The 17,921-nt window shown below is 42.5% G+C and overlaps 1 protein-coding gene across 8 annotated transcripts in view; it reads right to left on the reverse strand.

Annotated features, from left to right (window-relative positions):
• Positions 1–711: 711 nt before the first annotated feature.
• TGS1 (trimethylguanosine synthase 1) overlaps positions 712–17,921 on the reverse strand; it is a 53,195-nt gene continuing 35,985 nt past the window's right edge. For all 8 annotated transcript variants that reach the window (XM_069957566.1, XM_069957567.1, XM_069957561.1 and 5 more), the window contains 3 exons: positions 11,334–11,550; positions 10,954–11,032; positions 712–1,802 (listed from right to left, as the gene is read on the reverse strand). In XM_069957566.1, coding sequence (XP_069813667.1) covers positions 1,692–1,802; positions 10,954–11,032; positions 11,334–11,550 — 407 coding nt within the window. In that variant the 3' untranslated portion in view covers positions 712–1,691. The remainder of the gene's footprint in view (positions 1,803–10,953; positions 11,033–11,333; positions 11,551–17,921) is intronic.

Consider the following 17,921-nt stretch of genomic DNA (forward strand, 5'->3'; position numbering starts at 1 on the left):
ATTTTTTAATCAGATGGTGTCAGAAAGTCATATAAGATTTGTAATTTGCTTCTGTTTAAAAATATCAAGTCTTCCAGTACTTGTCAGCTGCTGTATGCCCTGCAGGAAGTAGTGTATTTTTCCCAGTGCTCTCTGTTGCCACCTCTGTCTGTGACAGGAACTGTCCATAGCAGGAGCAAATCCCCATAGAAAACTTCAACTGCTCTAGACAGAGGTGGCAGCAGAGAGCACCATGTCAGACTTAAAAGAATACACCACTTCCTGCAGGACATAAAGCAGCTGTTAAGTACTGGAAGTAAATTACAAATCTAAATAACTTTCTGACATAATTTGATTTGAAAGAAAAGAAATTTGTCAGAGTACCCCTTTAATGATTGACAAATAATGGCATGTATAGCAGCTATCAATGAAGGTGGGGTTAGGGATTGCCAGGCTTATGGATACAGCAGATGCTAAGCTTTTATGTAGACAGGTACAATACTTTTTGTGTTTGCAGACTTATTAAAGGGGGTTGACCGTAATGACAACTTATCACCTGTTCACATGATAGGTAATAATGTCTGATCAGTAGGGGGCTAACTACTAGGATGCCCCCCAATTAGAAGATCAATGGTCCCTAGTGCCCCTGTTTGAATGGCATAGTCATTCATAGTCATTGAGTATGCTCACCACTGCTCTACTCAAACCCCATGTACTTTTTTTGGCCCTTAGAGTTTGAATGGAACAGCAGTTCCCATTTAAGTGCCACTTAATTCCAAAAGGGGCACTCAGGACCTGAGAGTTTGTAATCGGTGGGCTTCCAACAGTCTGATACATCCTTGGGAAGGGTGATAAGTTGAGCAATCCGCACCACCAGTGATTGCACTTTTCGGCCATAGCTGGCACTTATCAAGCCAACAAAAAAAGCTGAAACATTGCTTCATTTTCAGTAAATCTTATTAGTTTAACTAGGTCACTGGTGACTTGGATCCCTCAATATGGCATCATCGTAAGCAATCCCAAGTAGAACACTGAGCAAGACAAGTAGTGCTGGGGTATTCTTCACTTTAAAAGATAGGCGATAAGTTGATGTTATGGAAAACATCCGTCATATTTGTTTAATCCATCTAGGCCCCAGAAGTGCTGTTATTTGGTCATTTTCATTCTTTGAATGGGTTGTATATATTAGAAAGGCATGGCTGCTTTATTCAAGAAGCTCTACACTTGTCCATGGACTGTACTGGGTTTTACTGCTAAGCTTCATTCAAGCGAATGGCAACACAACCTATGCTGGTGCTGTTTCTGGAGGAGAGCAGCCAAGTGTTCCTCTTCTCATACAATCTGGGACCTGGGGGTGTATACTGCAGGACCATACCTCTTTACATGAATATAATGGTATTTATTGGATATGGATGAATGCAGCACATACCATGACCCACAGTCCCCAATATCCGTTTACTTAGGAATCCCTTTCTCCCTCTTCATATCATATGATATCCCTCATGCCTTCTTTAGCTTTAGAGCAACATTCTCAATAATTTTAGTAAGTTACATTTATTCTACAGGTTACATTCTCTTAGTAATGTCTCAGGACGACATTTTAAAATAGAATATCAAAAAACATTGTTTATAAACCTCTCCTCCACAGACCTTAAAAATAAACTATAACCGCTATATAATCTCACAACTAGGCTTCGCACAAATGTGTGCATTCACATTTTTCGGATTAAGTGTCCAAAATAGACGGTCATAGTCTTCAACTTTTTGTTTAGGAAATTCTGTTCTATTTCAACTTGTCCACCAGGGCCAGCAAGAGACGCCACCTGTAATACACAAAAAGAGAAGATAATATCTATCAATACAGATGAGGGGGGGGGAGGGTGATGTATCTACCTATGTAGGGGTCCATTTACACTCACTGACAATAAAAATTCATAAAGAACCCGGACAGAAAATGAGTACTGCAAAACTGGGCATGTTAGGTGTTGGGAAGATATGATAAATAATTACAGGTGTGGTCTGATAATACAGCTAATAACAAAAGGATGTAAAGGGGCTTCCCCTGCTGCTCTCGAAAAGGGCTCTCAGAGGCTACTTTTAGGTACTGTACTTCTTGGGGACTGCTACACATATCTCTATGTGGATCGCTCATCAGTGTATGCAGCCCTGAAACCCCCTTTCCATTCATCCACTGGGACAGAAGACAGCTGATTTTTTTTTTTTTTTTAGAAGGCACTTAAAGTACACTTCCAGTTTTAAAGACTTCCTTATTTCTGCAACATACCATAAATAGGGTTTACACATATAAACACAATACAACAATAACTCTGATGAGGATGTAAGTAATACATTATGTATAAAAATTTCAAGCAAATATGAAATGTAAAAAAAAAAGTTTCAATCTTTAAGATCTATCAGACACGTATTAAAGGGTACCAGTCATTATAACTTTCAAAATCTAAATCAACAGTCTATATGAAATAAGGCAAGTTAGCAATTTACATTCTTTATTTTTTTTTGTTATCATGCTGTAAAAGAAAGCTATACTTACTTGTATCCAGGTCCAGTCTCCTGTAGGCAGCTTTTTAGTATTGTGCAGGCTCAAGGCATTCGTCAATCTAATGACTGCCTACTCTTTTGAGCGCACAGATGACTGGGACTTCCTGTGTTTAGTCTCTTTTTTTTTTTAAACAGCACAAGACTAAAAAGCTGGCTTCAGGAGACTGAACCTGGATACAAGTAAGTGTAGCTTTGTTTTACAGCATGATAAAAAAAAATATATATATATATATATATATATATATATATATATATATATATATAATCAATATAAATTGCAAACTTACTTTATATCACACCCCCTATGAAATTGCAGTTCTGAGGAATATTTTTTTGAGGTAGCTTCACACGTACTGGATCTCAGTGAAATCTGCTGCGATACCCGGTACTGTCATTTTCTATGGCATTACATACTCACACTCACTCAATCAGTGGCTGTGGTGGAGTAGCGCACTGATTGGCTAAGCGTGACACCAGGGAGCTGGGAACCTGAGAAGCAAGTGGGATCTTGGCCAGGTAATGTATTAGCTGAGAAGTGCTGGGTTAAGTGAGAAGGGGCTTTACATACTTGCATCGGAATAAAAAAATTACTGCAATGATGTAGAACCATAGAACGATTGGGAATCACAGCGGATTTCACTGTGGAACTCGCATGTGAAGGCAACTTTAGAATTTTTCACTGTCTTGTACAGTTCCTCCTAGACACATACAAATACATTAACAGAGTTGTACCATTCCCCTTATATACTGTGTAATCAGTGCAGACAGAGTCTCAGAGTATAAGGCCTATTGAAGGGGCAGTTACCAGTGCTTACAAGGACTTGCATTCCCAGACAAGCAGTGTTAAGCAGCTGCCTCTGTGTCCACATATGGGGTGGGGTTTGTTACTTTTACAGAGAACCTCATCTGTAGGGCTGCATGTCTAGGCTCGGCCAACCTCCCATTACAAGAAAATCATCAGTTTCTCTAAATGGGGAAGTACTTGACTTTGTGTTCACAACACATCACTTCTCTTTTTCTACCCAGCTTTAAGGAGTTGTTGAAAATGTATTTTTATTTTTCTTAAAAAAAACAAAAAAAACAAACAAAAGCCTGAAGATAAAAATAGATAGAAGGGATATAAAAATATTTCTTAATGTACCTATATGTCTCTTTCTATCTTTATATTATATCACTGCACTGATCATCACCAGTAACAGAGTGTCACATCAAGACAGAACAAGATGTCCTTTTCTGGTGAAACATTCACCTTGCTTATGGGTTGTATCTGATGTAATACAGGCCGCCATACATCCTGTGATGTGGTGATCCTCTTCTATGGAGCCAGACACCACTGGAGTGACGCCTACTTGGTCAGCTCAGTGCTGGCCTTACTGTATACATCATGTTCTGTTCCTATGACTATAGAAATGTCACTGCTACTGTGGCACAGCTGGTTAGGAAATGTTAACTTTGCTATTGATAAAACATGTTTACAAAAATAGAGCTGATCAAAAAGGTGACAAAAGCTGACCATATGGGTGTCACTGTGTGACATGCTGACACCTAAATGGCCATACTTTGTTACTTTTGCGAAAATAGTTGTTGTAAGATATAAAATGCCAATATCTCTCGCTGGCAACTCCCGCCACATGCTGTCACACTGCAGTTCTGTTCAGTGCAGAGGAGCAGGGGAGCACAGGGCTCCCTGTCCTGCCACTCGGCCCTTCCACCTGTGTAATGCAGAGCAATGCGCTAAGCTCTATCTGCATTACACAGCATTCAGACGGGAACAGAAGATGCCAGAGCACAGAGCGGGTCAGAAACCAGGAGAGGTGAGTATTATCAGGGAGGGCAGATTAACATGGACTGTGTTCCCAAACCTGCGCCTCAACAGGTTGCAGAACTACAACCCCCAACATGTCCTGCTGACAGTTCATGAACGAAGTTGTTATTCTGCAAAAGCTAAAGATGCACAGATTGAAGACAGAGGCCCAGTACATTGGGGGTGGGGGCAGAGGCACAGCACATTGGGGGGGGGGGGGGAGTAGTACAGTTCATTAGAGGACAGTGGCCCAAGCTGAAATTTTGCACCAGGGCCCTTAAGCCTTTAGCTACGCCCCTGCCTATTAGTAGACTGGCAATTTTACATTTTGGGTTCAATCTGCAAAATTTTCCCAAGACTGAGTACAAAACTGCTTTTGCCATCATCCTCTTTCGACCTGTAAAGAAAAGGAAGGCAGTAGAGATTGTGGAAAGTGGACAAAGGAGCTCATATTGTATTCTCATGTCAAACATGGTTGCTTCAGACTGGGAAAGTTTATAATTGAGAAAGTTTTATTACAATTGGAGAAGTGAATGTGAAGGATAAGCATTTCTACTTCCTGCTACAAAAAATCCTGAAGTAAACTGGGCCCATTGTGAAAAGACAAAACATTCTGAGCCTGCCATTAAAGGCATATACAGGTGTTCAGGTGGGATTGGGACGGTGTAACTATACCTGACTGCTATATTATAGATCACTGAGCTGGCAGAAGGGCCATGAGACACTGTGTGCAACGTTTTGTTCTGTGATCACTTACATCAGCTTGTTCACACACACACACAAAAAAAAAAGTTGGGGAAAGCAAAAGTTATATATAGATTTTACTGAGAGTTTCCACAAAAAGTGTTAGCTAACTGTTGCTAAGCTGTCGTTGAGAGTCAGGCCACGAGCTAACACATCTGCTTTTAACCCATTAAAGCAGTGATCCCTGATCTGCAAAATTACAACTCACAGCATGCATGGACAGTTTTTGTCTTTCTGGACATGCTGGGAGTAGTAGTTTTGGAGGCTGTCAGCTGGACCCGGCAGCTGTGCTACGGGGCACAAAAATAGGTAAGTTTGCTTTGTTTACTCTCTTCCCCCAACCCCCTGCCTTCCTGTCATTTTTCATGAGAATTCTCCTTTAAAGTATACCTGTCGTTATAACTTTCATTTTTTTTTTAGTTATTATGCTTTAAAACAAAGCTATACTTACTTGTATTCAGGTCCAGTCCCCTAAAGGCAGCTTTTTAGTCTTGTGCTGGTTGCCGAAAAAAAAAAAAAAAAAAAAAGACTAAACGCATGAAGTCCCAGCCAGTACAGTGTGTCACGGCTCAATGATTCCATCAATCATACGACTGCGTACAGGTGACCGGGACTTCCTGTCTTAAGTAAAGATCTGCCTTCAGGATACTGGACCTGTATACAGGTAGGTATAGCTTTGTATTAAAGCATGATAACTAAACAAAATAATGAATGTATATTGCAAACTTGCTTTATATCACATCCCCTTCTGATTTAGATTTTAAAACTTATAATGACTTTAAAGGGGTAGTGTGGCGCTAAACAATTATTCCCTAAATAACACATTACAAAGTTATACAACTTTGTAATGTATGTTATGTTAGCGAATTATGTTATGTAGCTGCCAGAATTATACAAGCTTCAGACACCAAATTTCATTACGTACTTTACATACTAACAATGTAGAATTTATCTGCAAACACAATCAGATTAAAATATCATTGGAAACAGGAAGTTAACAATAAAAAAAGATTGTACCAAGTGTAACATATATGTCAACCTTTACTCCCGGACGTGCTCTACACTTATGGAAAGTGAGCATTAAACAACTGTACAAGCGGCAAATAATGCGTGATGACAGTTAATTAAACCTCATCCTCTTCTGCTAAGTGCTCAACTCCAGGACATAGCCCTGCGGTTGTGCCCAGGATCAAGCATACCCTACAACATCCCAGGCCAGAGGATCTTCGTTCTAGAACAGGCATACATTACACAATTTGTAAGTGAATTACTCAATATGTCTCTACTGTATACAGGGAGGATTTGTTTGTTGCTCTTCTGAGAAATGAACTAAAAAGTAATTTTCTTGAGTCTAAAGCAGCGGTGGGGAACCTCCGGCCCGCATCCGCCCCGAGACCTCCCGATGTGGCCCGCGGCTCTCCTGTGATGTGCGCGCCGCTCTGGTGGGGCAGGAGCCGGCATTCACTGCTTCTTCCTGTGTCTGTGACACAGGAGGATGCTGTGAGTGCTGTCCCCTTCCCCACCAGAGTAGCGCACGTCTTCCTTCTCCTGCGGGCCGCGCGATGACGTCACTTCATTGCGTGCCGCCTGCAGGAGAAGGCGGGCACGGGCTAGAGGGGAGAGAAGAGGACCTGGGCAGCGTGGGAGCAGAGGAAAGGTGAATGGGATGTTTATTTTTTTCATTCGGGACAGGCACTGGGGGGTTAACTAGGCTACCAGGGACATGACTGGGGGTGGGGGTTAACTAGGCTACCAGGGATATGACTGGGGGGGTGGTTTAACTAGGCTACCAGGGACATGACTGGGGGGGGGGGGGGGGGAGTTAATTAGGCTACCAGGGACATGACTGGGGGGGTTAGCTAGGCCACCAGGGACATGACGGGGGGGGGGGGGGGGGGGGGGGGGGGGGGTTGACTAGGCTACCAGGGACATGACTGGTGGGGGGTTAACTAGGCTACCAGGGACATGACTGGGGGGGGGGGTTAACTAGGCTACCAGGGACATGACTGGGGGGTGTTTAACTAGGCTACCAGGTACATGACTGGGGGGGGGGGGGGTAACTAGGCTACCAGGGACATGACTGGGGGGGGGGGGGTTAACTAGGCTACCAGGGACATGACTGGGGGGGTTAACTAGGCTACCAGGGACATGACTGGGGGTGTGTTTAACTAGGCTACCAGGGACATGACTGGGGGGGGGGTTGACTAGGCTACCAAGGACATGACTGGGGGGGGGGGTTAACTAGGCTACCAGGGGTTTGACTGGTGGGGGGTTAATTAGGCTACCAGGGACATGACTGGGGGGGGGGTTAACTAGGCTACCAGGGACATGACTGCTGGGGGGGTTAATTAGGCTACCAGGGACATGACTGGGGTGGGGGTTGTTAACCCCTTAAAGACAGAGCCAATTTCGATTTTTGCGTTTTCGTTTTTTCCTCCTTGTGCTTAAAAGGCCATAGCACTTGCATTTTTCCACCTAGAAACCCACATGAGCCCTTATTTTTTGCATCACTAATTGTACTTTGCAATGAGAAAAAAATTCAATGTGTGGTGAAATTGAAAAAAAACAAACGCATTTTGTTTATTTAGGGGAAATGTATTTTAACGCCTTTCGCCCTGGGGCAAAAACTGACTTGTTATATATGTTTCTCAAGTCGTTACGATTACAACGATGTGTAACATGTATAACTTATATTGTATCTGATGGCTTGTAAAAAATTCAAACCATTGTCAACAAATATGTCACTTAAAACAGCTCCATTCCCAGGCTTATAGAGCTTTTATCCTTTGGTCTATGGGGCTGTGTCAGGTGTCAGTTTTTGCGCCGTGGTGTGTTCTTTCTATCGGTACCTTGATTGCGCATATAAGACTTTTTGATCGCTTTTTATTAAAATTTTTCCGTGCGAGATCAGGAATGTGATTAATTAATAGTTCGGGCGATTACGCACGCGGCGATAGCAAACATGTTTGTTTATTTATTTATTTACTTTTATTTATAACCTGGGAAAAGGGGGGTGATTCTGACTTTTATTAGGGGAGGGGACTTTTACACTTATACTAGAAGCTTCCCTAGGGGACTTCTAGTATAAGTGCACTGATCTCTCATAGATAGATCCATGAGATAGGCACTCGTTTACTTCCGGCTGCTGCAGCCGGAAGTAAACAAGTGCCGAGCCGTGGACGGCGCCATCTTGGAGAGGTCCCCGGCCGGCTTCAGACAAGGAGATCGCTCCTCCGGGATAACGTCCCAGGGGAGCGATCTCCGCCACTAGACACCAGGGAACGGCTGAATCCGGTAATCGGATGCAGCTGTCATGTTTGACAGCTGCATCTGATTACTGTATTAGCGGGCATGCCGATTGGACCGTGCCCGCTAATACCTGCGGTCCCGGGCTACAAGCAGCACCCGGGACAGCCGCGGTTCAGAGCAGGGTCGCCGCACGGCCCCGCTCTGAACACCCTTACCGGCAATAGGGCGTAAATACGCCCTTTGTCGTTAAGGGGTTAACTAGGCTACCAGGGACATGACTGGGGGGGGGGGGGGTTAACTAGGCTACCAGGGACATGACTGGGGGGGTGGGGGGCGGTTAACTAGGCTACCAGGGACATGAGTGGGAGGGGGGGGGGTGTTAACAAGGCTACCAGGGACATGACTGGGGGGGGGGTTAACTAGGCTACCAGGGACATGACTGGGGGGGTTAACTAGTCTACCAGGGACATGACTTGGGGGTTAACTAGACTACAAGGGGCATCACCGGGGGTTAACTACAATAGCAGGGGCACTAGGGGAACAATACTTTGTCTTGCCCTGGGTGCTGCAAACCCACGCTACTAACTGCCGTGCACAGTATGTGGCCCTCGAATGATTTTATTAATGCCTGACTGGCCCTCGACATGGAAAAGTTTCCCCACCCCTGGTCTAAAGGCTGGAGCTGCATTGTTGTCTCCAACCAGTTACATTTAGCGCCACCTGGTGGAGTTTGATGATCAAGCAATGGCATTACTGACCGGAGAGCTGATAAATTCTGATCTACTAAAATATTAGCAGCCATCTTTTAAAGATCTTGGTTTTTGTCCAAAGAATGTTCTTCCAGAACCGTGCTAATTTTTTAAAACTTTTTTTTTTTTTTTTAGCAAAGTCCAACCCAGCCTCCTTAGTCTTGAGGCTTATGAGTGGCCTGCACCGTGCAGTAAACCCTCAGTAATCTTCTCTTTATGGTAGATTTGGATATTGACATGCCTACATCCTGGAGAGTGGTGGTCACATGGCTGTGAAGGGGTTTCTCTTTACCATGGAAATTACTTTGCCATCATGCACCACTGTTGTTTTCTGTGGTCTTTTTGCATTGATGAGGTCACCAGTACCTTCTTTAACCAAACTGTAGATTTTGTCACTCCTAATATTTTAGTAATTTCTTAGATTTTTGCAGCTTAAGGATGGCTTGTTTTACCTGCATGGAGAGCTCTTTTGACCGCACGTTTTCTTCAGAGTAAAATCTTGCAAATCCACGAACCCCACCTCACATCACATCACCTCCAGGCCTTTCATCTGCTTGTCCCTACCTGCCCATGAAACAGCCCAAGAGTCAATTGTCCAATTACTTTTGCTCCCTTAAAAAACAGGGGCGCCCATGTTTAGGAGATGAAACTTCTAAACCCTTCATCCAATTTTAATGTGGATAGCCTCAAATGAAAAGCTGTAAGTCTGGACTTTGTGTCCATGTCCATTATATATAACTATATCTTGAATATGTTTCAGTAAATAGGTATAAAAATAATGTCAGTGTCCAAATATATATAGCCCAGTTCCACAATGAAGAAATAGCGATCGGCACTATAGCAACGTGAACTACGTCCTATTAGGATATCCCGCTGATATTTATGCCCTCAGTCAAAAAGGTATGGGGTGCTCCTTCTTATGAAACCAAGTTCCAATATAATAACTTTCAGTACAGAAGATGAAAGGAGGGCACTCAACATAAAACGTGACTTATTGTAGCTTCATTAAAATCAATCCATTGTATTCAGGCGACTAAGACTCCAGCACTATGCAGTGAACCTACGCGACAGCCGTTTCGCGTGCGTTAGCACGCTTCTCCAGACCTTCTGGAGAAGCATTCTGACGCACGCGAAACGGCTGTCACCAACCAAACCCTGTTATGGGAACTCTGTTTGCAGTAACAGATAGACCATGATGAAATATAGGAAAAGGGGAGCAGGAGAGAGCAGAGTGTGCACCTTCAATCCTTGAGCCTGTCTGTCTCTTCCTGGGGATCCCCACTGTCCATTAAAGGTAAATCAAGTTTTCCCTCTCAGCAACAGTTCAGTGCTTAATGTAACCCACATCCTTGTGGTGCTGCTGTTCGTTTCATTTCTGCTCACACAGCATCCTGTAAGGTCAGAGTATGAGTAGTCCCTTCTGCCTTCACATGTCTTCTATAGTAGTACACTATAAACTATCCCCCAGCACAGTGCCAGCTTGTTCAGTCCAGCACTGTGTGCCATGGCATAGCAGAGAGGAGCAAGTGCTGTCCTGTGATTTGTCAGAAAAGTAAGGAAGCAATACTGGCAAACAGCCCAGCTCTGGTCCTGCCAGATTATTATTTCTTTACCACATAAAAAGACTATGAAAATAAGACTTGTGTAAGCAGTCATCCTAAGAGCAGAATTCCATATTCTATACAATATAATTTTTTTAGTTCTAAAATGTCATTCTCTAGGCCATCTGAGAGCACAGAACAGCGTAACTTTTATTTCAGATACACAGTGTGGGAAAGAAAAGTCAGATCAGGGTTATATAATAACCAGGGAGACAACAGGAAACAGCTGTGAAGCGCTCATACACTCAGGAATATGGGAATTACTCACCTGTTCCACATCTGTATTACGAGGCACAAAATAAACAATATTCTGTGTAATCTTTTGGGAAAGCTGAAAGATTTCAAAGGTGTCTGAATGTTAAGGAAATAAAGTCCCATACAGTGCCGATAAATACTAATAATACTAAATACATACTAATTAATTAATAATAAGGGGATGGCCAGTGGCAATGCAGCAAAAGGCAGCAGACTGTTGTTATAGTCATTGTGATTTTAGAACATGCTGAAAGACAAGTGATCAGCTGACATTGTGCATGACGGCTGATTGTTGCGTTTCAACATGAGCAATTACACCAAACGATAAACGGCCAAGTACAGCCGATAATCGGTGTAATAGGACCCTTAGAGTTTACAGCTTATAAAGGATATCCATCGGGGGACATCATAGTCTTGATATCAAATGTCTCTGCACTGACGTAGTCAGGACCTCCCCATGGCGGGCTGAGAAAAACCGCATCTGCCTTCAAATCCGGAGCGATGGACATGAAATCAGCGCGGATCAACTCAATGCGATCTGCTACTCCATATACCATTGCATTGTTGTAAGCAAGATCCAACTTCACAGGGTCGATGTCCACAGCAATAACTGCAAAGAGAGGGTGAAATGCTTAATATGCTGGAAAAAGGCGAGCAATGGCATATCACACATACATACAGACGGCTGAAGACACACAACAGAAAAACTTAAGCAAGTGTGATAAAATCCTCTGAGACTATAAAATGATAACAGGTGTAGGATTGCTAAAATGTTTTACCAATCTTAAAGGACAAGTGCCATGAAAAACTTTTTCCCAGTAATTGAAGCACATTACAAAGTTATATAACTCTGTAATGTGCTTCAATTACCTATCTGCCTCCCTTCCCTGTCTTTTCCCCCCTCCACCCCCCGCTAGGAAGTGTCCTAACTCACACAGACCTGATTACTGTCGTCACCGTCACCAAGCTCTTCTCTCAGCTCCTTCTCCTGTTACACCAGCCTCCCCCCTCCCCTGCCTTGTCAGGTGACTCAGCTTGCCCAGCTCCCATTGGCTGAACAACTGCAAGCCATCACTTGTCACATGTCACTCACTTGCTTATCTTCCCTCCGACTGACTCCGGCACATAGGCAGCCCCCCCCCCCCACCTCATACCCTCTCTCCTGCTGCCGTGGACTCAGTGAGTGAAGGAGCAGGCTGAGTCACCTGACAAGGAGGGGGAGGCTGGTGTAACAGGACCTAGAGCAGCCCTCCTGCTGATGACTCATCCTCACAAGCAGGAGCTGAGAGAAGAGCTTGGTGGCGGTGACGACAGTAATCAGGTCTGTGTGAGTTAGGACACTTCCTGGTGGGGGGTGGAGGGGGGAAAAGACGGAAGGGAGGCAGATAGGTGATTGAAGCACATTACAGAGTTATATAACTTTGTAATGTGCTTCAATTACTGGGAAAAAGTTTTTCATGGCACTTGTCCTTTAACTATCACTCTGACATGAATGAAGTCTGTATATTTCTTTTAGTATTAATTCTGAGGGTTTTTTTAAGGGTTGTCTGCTCCTTTATCCCCAACAGTTATCTCTAGACTGTAGGAAACCAGGGACTAATGGGAGCATGCATTATTACTGTGCTTAGTATTTAGTAATACTTCATTTGTGTACAATGTTCTCTGAAGAGACAGAAACGTTTGCACAAATAAGTGAATAATTGAAATTGTGCAACCATTTTTTTCACCAAACAGACATAAAACCACTGATAAATTCAACTTGAAGTGAAATTCCTACATAAATTAATGGACTGACTGCATAATGCATGGGCATGCTGGGTCCTCCAGGGAAAGACACACTCTCTGCAGTGTCTCTGTTATTGCTAAGATTGACAGCCTGCCACTTTTATATATCTGAATATATAAAGGGGTAAAGTTTCCACTTGAGGAAAGTGCCAGACTGGTGGAGTCTTATGGAGCGTGCAATGTTCCACTGGAGGAAAGGGGGGGGGGTACAATGCATTCAGAAGTCTTCAGACCCTTTCACTTTTTCACATTTTATTATACTGAGGCCTCGTGCTTAAAAAAAAAAAAAAAAAAAAAGCCCCCCCCCCCATGGACGTGCTTTGTTGCCTCATGTGGCTGACCATTCTCCCATGCATTCATTTGCCAATGCATATCAAAGCAAAAACCAAGCCAAAAAGGGGGAATGAACTGCCCAGAGGGCCTAGAAACAGGACTGTGTGGAGGCACAGATCTGGATGCAGGTCTTCCAAAAATACTGATCAAGAAACAGCAGAGATGAGACAAGAATTGCAGGATAAACCAATGAACCATATTAACCATGGAACACGTTTTGACACAGGACCTACATTAATTCTTGATCAGAGCTTTGGTAAGACTCCATTCATTTGTACTTCCTTTACCTAGAGCTTGCTGCTTCACCAGACTGAGTTATCAGAGGAGAAGGGCCTTGGTAAGAGATGAAACTAAGAACCAAATGGTCATTTCTGATGGGAGAAACTTCCAGAAGGTCGTGGTCACTGCAGTACTCCCTCAATCTGGGTTGTATGACAGAAAATCCCCAAATCCCAGTGTGCATACCTTGTGGCATCATAGCCAAGAAGACTGGAGGCCAGAATCACCACAAAAGGTGCTGCAACTAAGGAATGAGTAAGGGCTCTGAATACAAATGTCATCCCAATATTACAGTTTTTCCTTTTTAGCAAAATAGCAAACATTTCTAACATTCTGTTTTCACTTTTTATTGGGTACTGAGTAGAGAATCATTGGGAACACTTCATTTATTTTTTTTTTTTTAAAACACAACATAATAAAATTAAAAAAAAAGGGAAAGGAACAAGAGGTTTCTGGAGCCACCTACTGGAGGTAGCATCTCTGCAAGTCAATGTCCAGGCCCTTAAGCAGCCTTGACATATGACTGGGGATTAGCCAAGTTCATATTACCTCCAGGATAAATAACAAAATAGTCTGGAAGAGATTCTTGCTTGTGAAATAAAAGGACAAGCACTGTCATGCAGGGAACGCTATGTCCAACAGGTGGCACCAGAGCACTTGTTTATATGTGGAGGAGGCCTACTTGTATGTATATAGGGCTTCACCTCATGTCAGACCACTCTGATAACCAAACAATGGTAATCCTTGCACTATGCACTTACATGGGGACTGCTGGCTATACTTGCAATGGAGGCCATTTGCTATCATTCTCTGCTAACTCTAACAGATATAATAAATGATTAGATTCTCCAGCTGTTGTAATACTGGAGCGGCTGAGACTTGTGGTGTCACCACAGCAGATGCTACATACCACAAATCCCTGAAAGCAAATAGTGAATTCTATATAAACCTATATTACCTTCAGTGGATAAATTTAGAGACAAAGTTCAGGGAGGAAGTAACAATATGCAGGGGATTCGGTTTCCTCATTTCATATAGTCTCTGGTGAAGCCAGTGCATTACAATGAAAACAAGAATAACAACTATAGCAGTTTTATTACAGACCCAATGATGCATAGCCAACATGTGATTTCCTGCTGAACAAGAGTATACCAAGGTGGCACACTAAAATTAGTGGATGGCTAATACCAACCCCCTTTTAAGTGGCTATCCCAGTTTTTAACTATTGGAGTGATAAATGGTTAGAGAAGATTCCAAGCAGGGAATGTGCTTTATTTAAATAGACATAACCTATAAGGTCACATAAAGAGGGTGACTAGAATAGAGGGAAGCCTGATAATTACCAGACATATATCATAGTGTCTGGTAATTTTTTTCCATGACAGTGTCTATTAAGAGGCTGTTGGCGCTATAAAAATAAATATTATTATTATTATTATGATTAAGAGTGAATTTGTAAGATGCAATTTACATTTCAAACAGAGTTATCCATTAGATAGATAACGTGCCTTTATGCTCCAGTGCAAAGTGTCAAAAAGTTCTTGATGTGCCGGGAGCTGTAGCACCTTCTTGCTCCTCTTCCCATCCTTATCCCTCTTCAGATTCCACCACTAAGTCCTGCTTCCAAGCCTCATTCCCTCCCTGTGCACATAAATTGTGTCCAGGTGTGAGATGTGGAAGCAGGGCTCAGCACTCAAACCTCAATGTCAATCAAACAGGGATGGGAGGGGGAGTGGGGAGGCATTATAACTAGAGATGAGCGAACATCGAGCATGCTCGAGTCCATCCGAACCTGAACTTTCTGCATTTGATTAGCGGTGGCTGCTGAAGTTGGATAAAGCCCTAAGGCTATGTGGAAATCATGGATATAGTCATTGGCTGTATCCATGTTTTCCAGACAACCTTAGAGCTTTATCCAAGTTCAGCAGCCACCGCTAATCAAATGCCGATCGTTCGGGTTCAAATGGACTCGAACCCGAACCCGGTTCGCTCATCTCTAATTATAACCCTTAGCAATTCAGGAGCTCTCTACCTGTAATACATGTATTATACTGCTCTCTACCTGTAATACATGCATTATACTGCTCTCTACCTGTAGTACATGTATTATACTGTCCTCTACCTGTACTACATGTGTTATACTGTCCTCTACCTGTACTATGTGCATTATACTGCTCTCTACCTGTACTACGTGTATTATGCTGCTCTCTACATGTAGTACATTATACTGCTCTCTACCTGTACTATATGTATTATACTGCTCTCTACCTGTACTACGTGCATTATACTGCTACCTGTACTACGTACATTATACTGCTACCTGTACTACGTGTATTATACTGCTCTCTACCTGTACTACGTGTATTATGCTGCTCTCTACATGTAGTACATTATACTGCTCTCTACCTGTACTATATGTATTATACTGCTCTCTACCTGTACTACGTGCATTATACTGCTACCTGTACTACGTGTATTATACTGCTCTCTACCTGTACTACATGTATTATACTGCTCTCTACCTGTACGTGTATTATGCTGCTCTCTACATGTAGTACATTATACTGCTCTCTACCTGTACTATATGTATTATACTGCTCTCTTCCTGTACTACGTGCATTATACTGCTACCTGTACTACGTGTATTATACTGCTATCTACCTGTACTACGTGTATTATGCTGCTCTCTACATGTAGTACATTATACTGCTCTCTACCTGTACTATATGTATTATACTGCTCTCTACCTGTACTACATGTATTATACTGCTCTCTACCTGTACGTGTATTATGCTGCTCTCTACATGTAGTACATTATACTGCTCTCTACCTGTACTATATGTATTATACTGCTCTCTACCTGTACTACGTGCATTATACTGCTACCTGTACTACGTGTATTATACTGCTCTCTACCTGTACTACATGTATTATACTGCTCTCTACCTGTACGTGTATTATGCTGCTCTCTACATGTAGTACATTATACTGCTCTCTACCTGTACTATATGTATTATACTGCTCTCTTCCTGTACTACGTGCATTATACTGCTACCTGTACTACGTGTATTATACTGCTATCTACCTGTACTACGTGTATTATGCTGCTCTCTACATGTAGTACATTATACTGCTCTCTACCTGTACTATATGTATTATACTGCTCTCTACCTGTACTACATGTATTATACTGCTCTCTACCTGTACGTGTATTATGCTGCTCTCTACATGTAGTACATTATACTGCTCTCTACCTGTACTATATGTATTATACTGCTCTCTTCCTGTACTACGTGCATTATACTGCTACCTGTACTACGTGTATTATACTGCTCTCTACCTGTACTACGTGTATTATGCTGCTCTCTACATGTAGTACATTATACTGCTCTCTACCTGTACTATATGTATTATACTGCTCTCTACCTGTACTACGTGCATTATGCTGCTCTCTACATGTAGTACATTATACTGCTCTCTACCTGTACTATATGTATTATACTGCTCTCTACCTGTACTACGTGTATTATGCTGCTCTCTACATGTAGTACATTATACTGCTCTCTACCTGTACTATATTTATTATATTGCTCTCTACCTGTACTATATTTATTATACTGCTCTCTACCTGTACTACGTGTATTATACTGCTCTCTACCTGTACTACATAACACAGCAATCATTGAGCTCAGGGAGATCAGTGAAAAAATTCCAATGAAGTACTCAATCAAGAGTCTCCTTAAAAATTTAAATATGCAAAAAAGGAGTCAGTGGAGCCTCGGTTGCAAATCTCAAAACACAGGAATAGCCAGATATCCCTAGCCTGTTGCCAAGGGGTGCCTCGAGATGGGGAGAGCACCACACCACCCTGATACGTAGCCCCTTATGTCCCACTCGGTTGTAAGTATTGGAACATAAATAGGGAAACACCAGGGTGGCCCCTTCTGTGTCAAAGTCTAAGGGTCCATTTACACAGAAAGATTATCTGACAAATTATCTGCCACAGATTTGAAGCCAAAGCCAATAATGGATTTTAAAAGAGGAGAAATCTCAGGCTTTCCTTTATGACCTGATCTCTGTTTATAGTCTGTTTCTGGATTTGGCTTCAAATCTTTGGCAGATAATCTGTCAGATAACCTTTCTGTGTAAATGGACCCTAACTCTGTTGCAAGTATTACAACATGACAAGGGCTTGCCAAGGCAGACATCCATCCACAGACAGCTGTTTCAGGGTATTTGCCCCTCGTCAGTGTGGAGCAGGATTCTGGCTAGTGGGGGCAATGAAAAATAGACCAACAAATTTTATATTGTAAATTGATGGAGCGCTGCATTTCTTTAGGTTAGAAGTTAACTTCTCCGCTGTGAGAATGTATAGTATCATCCTTTGATCTAAAACATACAGTGGTATCTGTAATGGGCCCAAGAGATAGTGAATATTATTCGTGTTTTACACATATTTACACATATAAAGTGTGCAAACACTGCATTCAGCATGATTTATACTACCAGATTTTTTGCAGATAATGGAAAGAAAATGCCAGAATAAATAATACCTTTAGTTGGCTTTGGTTAGCCTCTACTCCT

The sequence above is a fragment of the Dendropsophus ebraccatus genome, chromosome 2, assembly GCF_027789765.1.
Source record: "Dendropsophus ebraccatus isolate aDenEbr1 chromosome 2, aDenEbr1.pat, whole genome shotgun sequence".
NCBI classification, from domain to species: Eukaryota; Metazoa; Chordata; class Amphibia; order Anura; family Hylidae; genus Dendropsophus; species Dendropsophus ebraccatus.